We start from the raw sequence: 12,095 nt of genomic DNA, 5'->3' as shown, positions 1-12,095 counted from the left end.
AATTTGGATGGATGATAAGATTGGATTTTGATGACATTTTCAAGTTGTTTCATACGGTTTTCATGGTGGTCAAAAAGTGCCCACATTTGGATGAGAAGAAGAGCTTGCAGTTGAGTAGAGACCTAGGGTTGGAGCCTCAGCAGATCAAGTTTTGGCTCTAGAGCAGGAAGAACCTGATGAAGATGAGCCTTCTATTTTGCCTCGTTTTCTTAATTTCTTCCATTCTTTTGGTCTTTTTCGTTTGGAATGAGGTGCGCTGTGGTGACAGAAACTAAATAGGCATTCCTGGGTGGTTCCACTTATATTTGTAGGAGCTTAGCAGGCCCTAGATTTAATCCAGATTTGAATTTTTTAGATTGGATCAAGATCATGCATGAATTCTATCCAACCCGGATGGTCTATGGCCTAAATTTTAGGCCATAGACCCCTCATGATCCGATCCAATTTTTTGCTGGATTGGATCTTGTTTCAATATTAAAATTTAGGCCATGCATCCGTACTCAAAAGTAATCGAGCGTGGGAAACTGCTTTGCCATTTCATAGGGCGCAATCATATCCTTCTGTCATTTTCCCACATCCATCAACCACTATTTCTTGCATTAATTACGCAATCACTGCCCCTAGGTTTCCGAAAGTCGTGGGACCGATCCTTGGTACAAACACAACAAAATCCACAAAGAAAACAAACAAACAAATAAATAAATAATACATCGGCTGTCTAAACTCTGTTCATCCATAATTCTTGTAACCATCCCCTCAATACTAGTATGTTTGTCTTCGTAATTTTATAGAGGACAAGAAAAAATATATATAGCGGCCTGCAAAACAATCTATACCATACAGTTCTATGTCTTTTGCTATCTATTTTCTCTAAGAAACAAAAGAAAGGCTAAAATGGTTAAGAGAAGATTCATCTCTGTCTTTGATCTTCTGTTTCCTTTAATCCTTTCCTTCTTCATCCTTTTACTCCACCCTAACAACCACCGAAGTCCTTAGCCGAGAACCGGTCCTTCTCCGAAGCGTTGCCCCCAACATGCCGTAGCCCAAGAGTTAGCGACACATCACCAGCAGTCCCGAACCTCATCGGTGCAGCAGGACCCAACGTGGCGGCCGACGAGGTCCCATTTCGATACATGTCATCGGTGGGTCCCACCTGCACGTCGGACCCACAGAACTCCGGTGCAACGATGCGGACGAGGAGGGTGTCGTCACCGCCTCCTGCACCACCGTTGGACGAATGGGCCACCGCAGGTGGTGGGTTTTCATTGGAGGAGCAGGTAGCGAACAGGTGGTGGTGGTGCTGGCTTGCGGGAGGCGCAGCCGGATATGGGTCGCTTTCGGATGGCGCACCGGTGCCCAGTCTTTGGCCTTGGGGCTGCTGCAGTGTTGGTGACAATGCTCCCTGGTGGTGGCTTGCTTCATTCCTTTCTCTCTCCCCTACCTCCTCCTTGGCTTCTTGTTGGTACATCTCCTCCACCATGGGCTTCCATAGTCTGACTCTGGCGTTAATAAACCAGTTGGAGACCTGGAATGGGTGTAGGGTTATTCGTCTGTGATGTCAAACGGTAAAATGAGACGTCCATGAGATGTAGAAACTTTGTTTTGTAAGGATCCAATTGAATGCTGTTGTTATTATGTGGGAGTGAGGGTAAGTGTACGTTGTTCTCTTCTTTGGTGAAGTGGTCTTGACCTGTCCGCTGGGGATGGTCAAGGACAAAAAAGCATGTGAAAAGACGCTTGTAAGAGACCGGACCTCAGCATTCAGTGATACCGATATAACCTACTTTCATGTTTTTGTCTTGTTCTTTTTTCTTCCTGTTATCATTGACTCTAGAATGATATTGAGGAACAATGGAAATATTTCTGGTCCTTCAAACTCGAGCTTTGTTTGAACTATTGGTGTGGTAATGAAATAATGAAACCCGAGAAAAATGGGAAGCTAAAAAAGAAAAGAAAAAGAATCATTCAAGTTCGGTTAACTTTGGTCATACAGCACCGCGAGCAGCACAAACGTTTCGCTGCAATTACTGTTCCATAGAATTGCTTGTTGACTGAGAATTCAAGTGTAGAAAGTGAGAGGAATCCAAATGCAAGTTGGAGGGAAAAAAGTATAACAAGAAGAATTAAATCCTTCCAGGAGAATTACTACTTTCTGGGCGTCAATTATTCATATGTTTCCGAAAAGCTCGTCTCTTTTATAATGGAGGGAGAAGAGGACAGACCTGACTTCTTGATAAACCTGTCTGCCTTGCCAACAGATGCTTATCTGCGTCACTTGGGTACCTGAGAGCAAAAGAAAAAGAGAAGAAAATGCCATCAGGCCTGCCAAAAAATTCATAGTGGCCATCCCTATTCAACAATCATGTACAACCAGAGATCTATGCCTGCTATTATGAATTAAATTGCGAACAAAATGACTTAATAATTGCTGTCTTAAGAGTTCTTGCTGTTGTGGAATCAATGCATAAATAAAGGACGGAATAGAGAAAGAAGCTTTTCCCAGTTTTTTTGGGGTAAAGACAATGCCTAAGGACAATGTATTGCTGAGTCTTCTGATAAAAGTAAACACAGATTGCAGAAGGACTACTGGTTGCAGCATTATTGTTAAATCACAGCGATGATATAAAACAGACTCTAATGCTTCACACTGTTTACTACTTGGAGAACTGTGTGCACGAGAGATTTAAAATTGGTGAGTGGATGAGAGAGGAAGAATGGTGTCAACTGGATTGCTACTGTTGCGCTTAAAAGGAAACTAAACAATGTATACTAACAGAAAAAGTAGAAGAAAAAAAAGGCCCTCAAACTGTTGACAAATCTCGACAGTAGTGTGCAATAAAAGAAGATCAGATACAGCAATAATTAAGAAGCATGTCCAGTATAGATTATCAGTTCTAACTCATGAAACAAGTGGAGGACAGGAAACAAGGTTCTGTTAACTGCTTTAATACATATTATATGAAGATTCTGATGTGGATAGAAAGGAGAGAACGCTTACGGGTGAAGAAAATGCTCAAAAAGCCAAGCTCTCAGAATATTCACTGAGCGTTCCGGCAGGCCGCGCTGAGGCCTCCAAGCCTCCTGTTCCATCATTCCCATCTGCTGGAAAGCTTTCTGTTGCCGTAGGCTTGGGTCTACCAACCGAAGCCTTGGGGTCTCCGCCTTGGTCAGGCCTGAGCTGCTCCCAGCTTCCTTCTCTCCGAGGAGCTCGCATGTCTGCTTCAATTGTGCGGCAATTGCATCCTTGAGACACCGGAAATGGCGTGACATGGCCTTCTGGGCAAGCGCAGTGTACGGTGTCGCAGCCCCAAAGCCCATGACTGAGTCGAAAAGTTCACCACCATCTGCATCTGGTCACAGTAATGGTTGTATCTTCTGTCGACCTAGGGAATTATAGGAGATATATTGTTACCAAAACCGTTGTAGTAATTATTGCTTTGGAAACTACGACAAGTTGATCCATATCAAATAAAAGCTATAGCAACTCAAAAAATATACTGTATTAATCAACCAAACCCAATACAGTAATTGAGTATCCTTTTGGTACAATAACGGAATTGGCGAAGGGGGGGAGAGAGAGAGAGATCAAAAGAAGTCCCACCCTAAAGTTATGAGCTCTTTTACTTAGGAAGCTAAATTAAGGCATAGGGTTGATGAAAGCCACAAACCGGAAATTCGTTTGCCTCGGCTTAAAGTGGGTTCCGTCTTTGGAAACCTGAGAATTTTCATTGGCCTGACTCAAGGAAAATTATATACGAGGAGATGGGAAAGAACCGGAGAACCTCAGCACTGTCGAAACTGTTAGATTTTAGGGCATTGTTATATGGAAAGATAGCACGATGGCAGCGCCAGAAATGGAACCATTAAACGCTGGAACCGAAGGCTTTTCGCACTAGTAGAATGATTGTTTGGGAGAGCTTCATTGTGCCAGTACATACCTATATACACATAGGTGCATCCCTTTCTGTACTGGGTGTGCCAATAAAAATTATGACAACGCCCTTATCCAAAAATAAATAAATAAATAACATCCTCCCTGTAGGTCAACTCAAATAGAAATGTATTGGCTCGGTTTTGCAGTTGTACTACGAAGAGTAACAATATACTTTTGAAGATGGGAGCCCAACAACAAACCTTGCTACAATATGCAATAGGGCATGGAAGAAGACGACTAGAGTGGGCCTTAATTTGGGTGACGATGTCCCCAAATCAAAGGCCAACTTCCTTAATGAAACTATCCCTAATAGTATTCTACCCCACCTATTGTTATTGATATATCATTACTCATAGATAAATCCAAAGTACACAACCACTGTCAAAAAAACAAAAAAAAAAAAAATCTCATCAGTAAAAACCTAAGATCAACCACCTCATTTGCACCTTCATCTGCCCGTTGGCATTCTCTTTCCATTCAGGAAGAAGTATCCGGCCAACTTGCTGGAATTCTTGTGGTTCTCTAAGTTGCACTTATAAAAGACAAACTATACGGGGTGGGGCTCTAGATATGTGTGCGAGAGAGAGAGGAGCGGTAAAAGTAGAAAAATTCCGGTTTCACAAGAGATAAGAAGTAGGGCGCACACAGAGCGAGCGAGCGCCCGCGCGCGCGCGAGAGAGGGAGAGTTTTATACATACCTCATCAAGCATGGAGATGAGCTTGGCCTTCTTCCTCTGGTGCTCGAACCTATCAGCAGGACACAAAGGAGGGAGGTCCTTAGAAGATGAAGAGGCCCCGGCAACGGAGCTAGAAGCGCCGCCCCCAACTCCATGGCTAGGGTTAGGGTTTGAAGAGCTGCCGCGGTTCATCCCTATCCTACTTCCCTTCAATTGGCCCCTCACAACACTGCAGAACTCTTCCAAGAGCTCCCGAACCGCCCTGGCATACTTGGAGTTCCTGAGCACATTCACCACTGCCGTCGTTCCGTACCCCATGCGCACCGGCTGGCCATGACCATGACCTTGTAAGTGGAGCGAAAGGTGGTGGTGGTCCTGCTGCTGTTGTGCTTGATTGTTGAAGTTATACAGCACCCCATCTTGAACCCTCAGCTCCTCAACTTTTGGCATCTCGAATTGCTGCAGTGATGATGATAACGATAATGATAGACCCTGGCTCTCCACCACACCGCCGCTGAAGGATGCATCACCGAAGGACTGGAAGGCTTGGTGGTGGTGGCGGCGGAGAGTGGGAGGAGGAGCTGGTGGTGATGGGGATGGTGACCTTTGGTGATGATGCTGCTGCAGCAATGGCGGCAGTGTCGAATTCATTAGAAACAGCTGCATCGCTGCTGTGGAGTCGGCGTTCAGCCCAAACATCGGATGATGCTGCTGGCTGCCTCCATGGTGGTGCTTCTCCGTGGAGTCACCAAACGAGCTCAAGTTAGTACCACCCAGCACCACCCCTTGTCGGTTGGCACTGTACCAGTCCCCCGAGAAGCCGGCCATCATCCCCAGCCTCTGGGGTTGGCGGTAGCTCGTGGAGATCTGGCTGGAGAGCAGGTCAGAAGTGGGAGTAGCGGGCATGGTCGGGAAGCTGAAAATCTCGGAAAGCATGTTGTTGGTCCTGGGGGCGGTGGCGGCAGTGGTGGTGGCGGACTCATAGATGCCAGAGTCCTCTCCTTCCTCCTCTGTAGGGACAAGCGGATGGCCGCCCGGATCGAGTCCTTGCACTCTTAGCTTGTCCCGCCGGCTTTGCTGGGCGATGGGGTCCTGCTGCTCTTGGCTGGCAGACCGGTCGAAGCCATAAGAGAAGCTGAAGACGCCGTGGTGGTAGCCTTGGGACATAGAAGTGGGCAAATTAGGCCTGTAGGGTGGTCGCGAGACGGGCTTCGGTGGGCTAAGGTAGGGTCGAGCTGGCTGAGGAGAAGGCGGCGTCGCTATTCCCATGCCGGTGTAGCAATCATCATCGTGGCAGACCAAAATTCAGGCGTAGCTGCCCGTAGTGATTAAGCATCAATTAATCAATTGACAAGAAAAATCTAGGCGCAAGTTCAGAGACAATTGAAATGAAATCAAGATGAGATATAAATATATCGAAGAGCAACGAAGAAATGGACGAATTCGAGAATTGGAGAATTAAAGTAATTGGCTTTTTCTTCTCCGTCTCTCTCTCTCTCTGTAATCTCTTTTTTTCCATCTTTCCCTCCCGACCTCCTGGTGGTGACGCCTACCTCCTTGTGTTGTTGGTTGGAGAGGGCTCTAGACTTTGAAACCGTCGTTGTCTTCCTGTGGAATTGAAAGCCTCTTCCAGACCTCCTCCATCTTTGTCTCCCTTGTCTCCCTCCTCTCGCTCTCCCTGTCTCTCTCTCTTTTAATTAGCTCTTTTCTTCTCCACTCCCCCTCTTCTACAATCGCCTTCGGAAAGGGAGGAGCAAGAGGGGGAAGAAAATTACAATGGAGGCTGATATCAGACGGACCCAAAAGAAGAAGGTCGCTGTTTCTCTTCCGCCTTGACGGTACCCCTTATTATTTTATTATTCCCCTCCTTATATAAAAATAGCGACAAGTAAGAGAGAAGAAAAAGGGCGAAAACAAAAAGAGGAGACCTCCCTTTTCTTTTCCTCCAACTTGACTCCCACTCCAGATGGTAAATGATCTGTAGAGCCCCCCATTCATACTACTCCGAAAGATAGGGGCCAGCCATCCACTTCTTTATGAAAACGAAGGTGGATGGCTCCGCTTTTCTCTTGCGAAAAACACATTAGATTTTCATAAAACTACCAAAACATGCAGGCCCTGCTTTTGTCATTCCAAGGGCAGAAACCTGGTTTTCTCTTCCATCATTGGTGTGCTTGTTGACTTTGGGACGTCATGACTAGTTAATCCCCGGGCCTCCAGTGGCAGGTGAGGGTGTTCTTGTCATTCCTCTACCTATCTATTATGAGGCCCAGCTTAAAAGAGGGTGTGATGAGGTTGTGAATCCCAAACCATCGCCATAAAAAGGCCTCCGCGTTTGAGCTAAAGAGAGCCAATGCAGTCGTCCGATTGGTATCGGATGGTTCGGTTAGGTGGTCCTCATGGCCGTTCAATTTTGTCGGCTCTTCATAGAGGACAGTGATCCAATAGCAACTTGATAAATTATTGGACCATTTGTGATTTCGACGCCACACCGACTTAGTCTCATACGTTTATCATTTTGCCCTCGTGGTCCCTAAAAATCATCAGTCAACCTAATCATCCTTCCACATCCAAGCAGGCCTTTTTGATCCAATTAAAGGTTCGATGTGAAAAGTCAAGCATCTAGGATGGTTATCTAATTAATTGTTAATTATAATTAAACTCTTGCCATGGATATACACACATATACATATATATGGTTATAGTTCCATTGCTATAGCATTTGTTACAGTGATCACCGCGAGCACCTTGGATCAACGCTATATCGTAACATATGTCCGTCTTCGAGACTATTAATACAACCACTGACCGCCGTATGAGCTAAGGAGCTCATCTCCGTGTTGAGCTAAGACGTCCCCAAGGTCTAACCTATATCTGAGCTGTTCAGCCAACTTATCTCTTCGACATGCGCGACAGCTGCCTATCCTGAATAAGATAATATTTAACATAATCATCTCTCCTGATCTTGTGAGAGCATTTAAAGGCTGAGTTATCTCATCCAATTTGGTATGTCCAACGATCCGACAATCTTGGGATCGCACAATCTCACAGCTAACAATCTAGCTGTTTGACATTCTTCTATATAAATAACCAGAGCCCCGAAGATCCAAATAATTCAATCTAACTCCTCTCAGAGAATCCGTTACTGTTTTTTTGTTCTCTGTTTTTCTGAGTTGAGCATCGGAGGATACTCGTCAGAGCTACAACCTTCAGTTTGGAGACTTATTTTACAGGTAGCTCCAGCATCAGCATCCCCGCTCGAAGCTACTAGGTATGCATCTTTTGATCTCAACTGATTCAAGCAGCAACAGATAGAGGAAGGGTCTATATTCGCATTTATGGCTCTTAGACGGACATCTTCTCGGCTTTCCAATGCCCCCACCTCCTGATAGGCAGCTAGCCAGGTTGACAATCAAGCTCAACCATTAGTATCGAAAATTCCTCCATCGGTATAATCGGTTGTTCCATCATCGGTTCAACCAATCCTACCGGTGCCAGTCACGGTCGATCAATTCGATTAGTTTTTCTAACAAGTTCAACATCTGATGATTGCGGTCCAAGCAATCCAAATCTTTTTTACACCCTATTAGGCAGTGCCACAGCCTCCTCAAGCTATCCCTGCACTCTCTACAGCGGTGCGTCTTGCGGTTCCCTCGGTAGTACCATTCGTGCCTTTCGCAATGGTGCCCCATAGAATCTTGTTTTGTCTGCAGCTCCACAGCCGCCACCTCAACCAGAGCCACAGTTTCCTCCTCAAAGTTTGGAGAGGAGATTAATCCAACAAAGTCACCTTAGGGCTCAATAGCCAGCCAGACGGCGATCTTCATATTGAAAATTGTATCCTAAAATCAATCGTGTGACGATTGAGTTCATCTTTGTATATGAATTATTGATTAATGAAAAAAAAATATTCTGACATTTTTATCACAAAGTTACATCTTTCTTAAACTCTTGTACTGTGATGAAGTCCTTAAAACTATGCTAGTGTGCAATAAAAAGAGGATTTATTGTATAGTTCTTAAATATATTTGTGACCAAATGATACGTCATTACAGGATGATGACGTTTATTGAGTGGAGATCATTGTATGCCATATGGATTGTTTGTCCTCTTAACTAAGGAGTATGGTGACATTGGTATGGCATACAGGTGAGATGTAGGGGTACATCGTCACTAAACAAGTGACTCATTTGCTGAACATTCTGCTATCAAGAGCTGCTCGCAAAACACATGGGTATAAGTATCCTTCAGATCTGAGATCACCATAGTGACTTGCAAGCAACTCACAGTACTTTGGTGTTAGACTATCTGAATTTCTAATATAGTGATGAAGGCGACTGGGTATAGTCAAGTACTTACGAAGTTTGTGTGTGAATCAAGATGTGATTGATCCCTCCGGATTATTGGAGTTAATGTATCGCTGTATTTCAATTCAGCAAAGTCTTAGCTAGGGTAATCTATGAGATGGATTTGAAAGGTTGAAATATAATGCGGATGAAACAATCTCGATTGACAGTTAACCTGAGACTATCCTAAAGCATTCATGGTCAAAAGGATGAATTATGTGGTAACCATGTGTATGAATTTTGGAATATTTCTTTACGATAATTCGATCTATCGAGACATCAAAAATCATTGCTAGATGATATTTCGATTAGTGTAGGAATTGATTTCTATGCTATCGGCTTAGTATTTGAACTTATGGAGTCATACACACAAGTCAAATAAAATAAGAAGAAATTATCCTATGTTTATATGTCTAATTTAGAAGTACTTGACTTAATTGAACATATAAGTTAGCTTGATTGAGAATTAAGTTATGGGTCAAATAAGATTGAAGAGTTGACTATATCTAGCTAATACTATATATGAGGTTCAGGTTCGATCCCAGAGATGAATAGTTTTTAATCAATGATCCATGGAGCATATGAAAGATTAGATTTAAGTACTAATTAATTTTATATTAGATCTGAATTAATTAGTCTTAATTGGGTCTAAAATCTAAATTAAGCTTGGTACAAAAGTCCTAAAGAGTTTGAGATTGATAGCCTTTCAAAATTATTTTGAACCAACTTCGAATTGGATTCAAATCGGATCTATTTTTGATGAGATATGAGTATTCCCACTTGCACTAAAATTTTTCTCTATTATGGACCGACCAACACCTAGAGCTTTGCTTATTTGGGGCATCCCATGTGGGTGAGGGAGTGGGTGCAAATTGGTTGTCATATGTGATGGCAATTGTATCTCATGTAGGAATCCTTCTTTCATGAGTATTAGACTGATTCAAATTAGATTTAAGTTAGGGCTCCTACATTTATTGGGTTATATAAATCATCTATAAATAGAGAGGATCTCTACCAATGGATGCATAGCAAATAAATCAGATCGAGAGAAGAGAGAAAGAGAGAGAGAGAGGCATGAGGAGAGAGAGAGGTCCCTTCTTCTCCCTTGCCCTCTCCTCTTATTGCCGCCCCTCTTTCTTTGGGCATAGATCCATCTTGGGCATCTCACCTACTGGTGTGAGGTGTCAAACCAGTACATTTCATCTCTCGATTGATTGAGTTGCAAAGATAATTGGATTGGAGTTCATCCTACTTTCCTGCGGCGTCTGACGTGCATGCGAAGTAGAGGATCTACACATGCAGACCTTCGTAAAGGTTTATATCAGATAATTTGAGATTTGATCTCTGATTCTACTGCTAATCAGAAAAAAATTTGATTCTTAATCATGTAGATGAATAGAAAAATTTTAAGATGCAACCTGGGCCTTCCGAGGAGAAACAGTTTCTTTCCCTTTAATTGGTATCAAAGCAGGTCTGAAATATATATATATATATAACATAATTTTTTTAGATTAATTACATAAGATGTAATTAAATTTTTTTTTAAAATATTAGATCTGATTTAAATCTATTTATATAAAATTTTAAATTTAATTTTGATCAGATTAGAGATGCCTAATCAATGGTTGATTAAGGTTATTATAAGTGTTGTTATAACAGAATTCTGTTGTTGCTAAATTTTTTATGAAATAACAACATGAATTAAAATCTATTTTAAATTTATTTTAATAAAATTTTAATATTATTATTTTTTATATGAAGTGAGGTTTATTTTAGATCTGAATTGGATCCATTTTAATAGATATTTAGATCTAAATTCTATTGAAATTCAGCACTGCATGAAAATAGATTTTATCAAAAATTTATTCCTTATGTATTCATATTTGCATCTAATTAATTTTTTATATGATATCAAATCTGAAATTGATATTTTATAATCAGTATAAGATGTGTTTCAGATCTGATATGATGTATATTGTTGGTGCAAAAATCTGCTTGCGCCGGAGAAGCTGGAGTCGGGGAAGTCGCGGTCGCCGTCGGGACCTGCAAGGGAAGTTTAAACCGGAGGTGGGGTTGCTCCGGCAAGACCCTCCGACGCTCAAGTCAGTTCTCTGCCTCAATAAGAATGGAGCGCTCGAATGGAGAATTTAGCAGAGTTTTGAGATAAAGAATGAGCTTATAGAATAACGTATCTGGGTCCCCCTTTTTATAGGCGGAGGAGGTAATGGATTGATGGCGGTATCTGTAACCGTCTGGCAGTGGGCTGCCCAGGATCAGGTGGAGTTTGCTACGAAGAGTAGTGGAATGGACCCATGGCTATCACTGGGGCATGCCACGTGGAGTCTGCCGCGTGAAGTGGGGCGGCGTTTGTTGTCGTGACTTGCCAGCGGATGGAAGGATCGCGCGGTATCCGTTGCAGGAGGTGGAGCAGGATCGCGGTCATTTATCATGGCCTGTCAGGTAGTAATGGAGCCGCGTGGGATCCGTCGTAGGGAGTGGAGCAGTGCTGCGATCGTTACTGCGCCCTGTTAGGGAGTGGTGGAGCTGCGCGAAATCCACCGCAGGAAGTGTAGCAGAATCGTGGCCGTGATTATGGCCTGGGAGTGCAGATCTGTCGGCTGAAGTTTGGCTGTGGTCGGAGTCTGACCCCACGTAGGGGTCCGGGCGGAGTCCTCCTTGCGGTTGGGGTAGTGGGTGGAGCCCGGCTCCCGTGGGAGTCCGGGTGGAATCTCCTACAATCAAAATCAGATGCAAAGTATGGCTCCCGTAGGAGTCCGGACAAGGCTTACCGGCAGCTGACGTTGAGGACGGAGTCCGGCTCCCGTAGGAGTCCGGGCGGAGTCAACTTGAGGTCGGAGTTGTCGGCGGAGTCCGGCTCCCGTAGGAGTCCGGACGAAGTCTGTCTGCAGCCGTTGGAGTCGAGGACGAAGCCCGGCTCCCGTAGGAGTCCGGACAGAGTCTTCCTGCAATCAAAGTTAAAGGCCAAGTCCGGCTCCCGTAGGAGTCCGGACGGGGCTTACCAGCAATTGATGTTGAGGACGGAGCCCGGCTCCCGTAGGAGTCCGGGCGGAGTCAACTTGAGGTCGGAGTTGTCGGCGGAGTCTGGCTCCCGTAGGAGTCCGGACGAAGTCTGTCTGC

General features: G+C 44.0%; 1 protein-coding gene across 1 annotated transcript; it reads right to left on the bottom strand.

Annotated features, from left to right (window-relative positions):
* Positions 1 to 695: 695 nt before the first annotated feature.
* On the bottom strand, positions 696 to 6,158 carry LOC105057915 (BEL1-like homeodomain protein 2). The gene is given in 5 exon segments (XM_019854968.3): positions 696 to 1,525; positions 2,223 to 2,283; positions 2,999 to 3,332; positions 3,335 to 3,383; positions 4,633 to 6,158. Coding segments are annotated over 5 exon segments (2,244 nt in total). The 5' UTR covers positions 5,881 to 6,158; the 3' UTR covers positions 696 to 973.
* Positions 6,159 to 12,095: the final 5,937 nt, after the last annotated feature.

The sequence above is a fragment of the Elaeis guineensis genome, chromosome 15 (genome assembly GCF_000442705.2).
Source record: "Elaeis guineensis isolate ETL-2024a chromosome 15, EG11, whole genome shotgun sequence".
NCBI classification, from domain to species: domain Eukaryota; kingdom Viridiplantae; phylum Streptophyta; class Magnoliopsida; order Arecales; family Arecaceae; genus Elaeis; species Elaeis guineensis.
The sequence above is the reverse complement of the archived record's forward strand: the minus strand, read 5'-3'. Positions and strand labels throughout refer to the sequence as shown.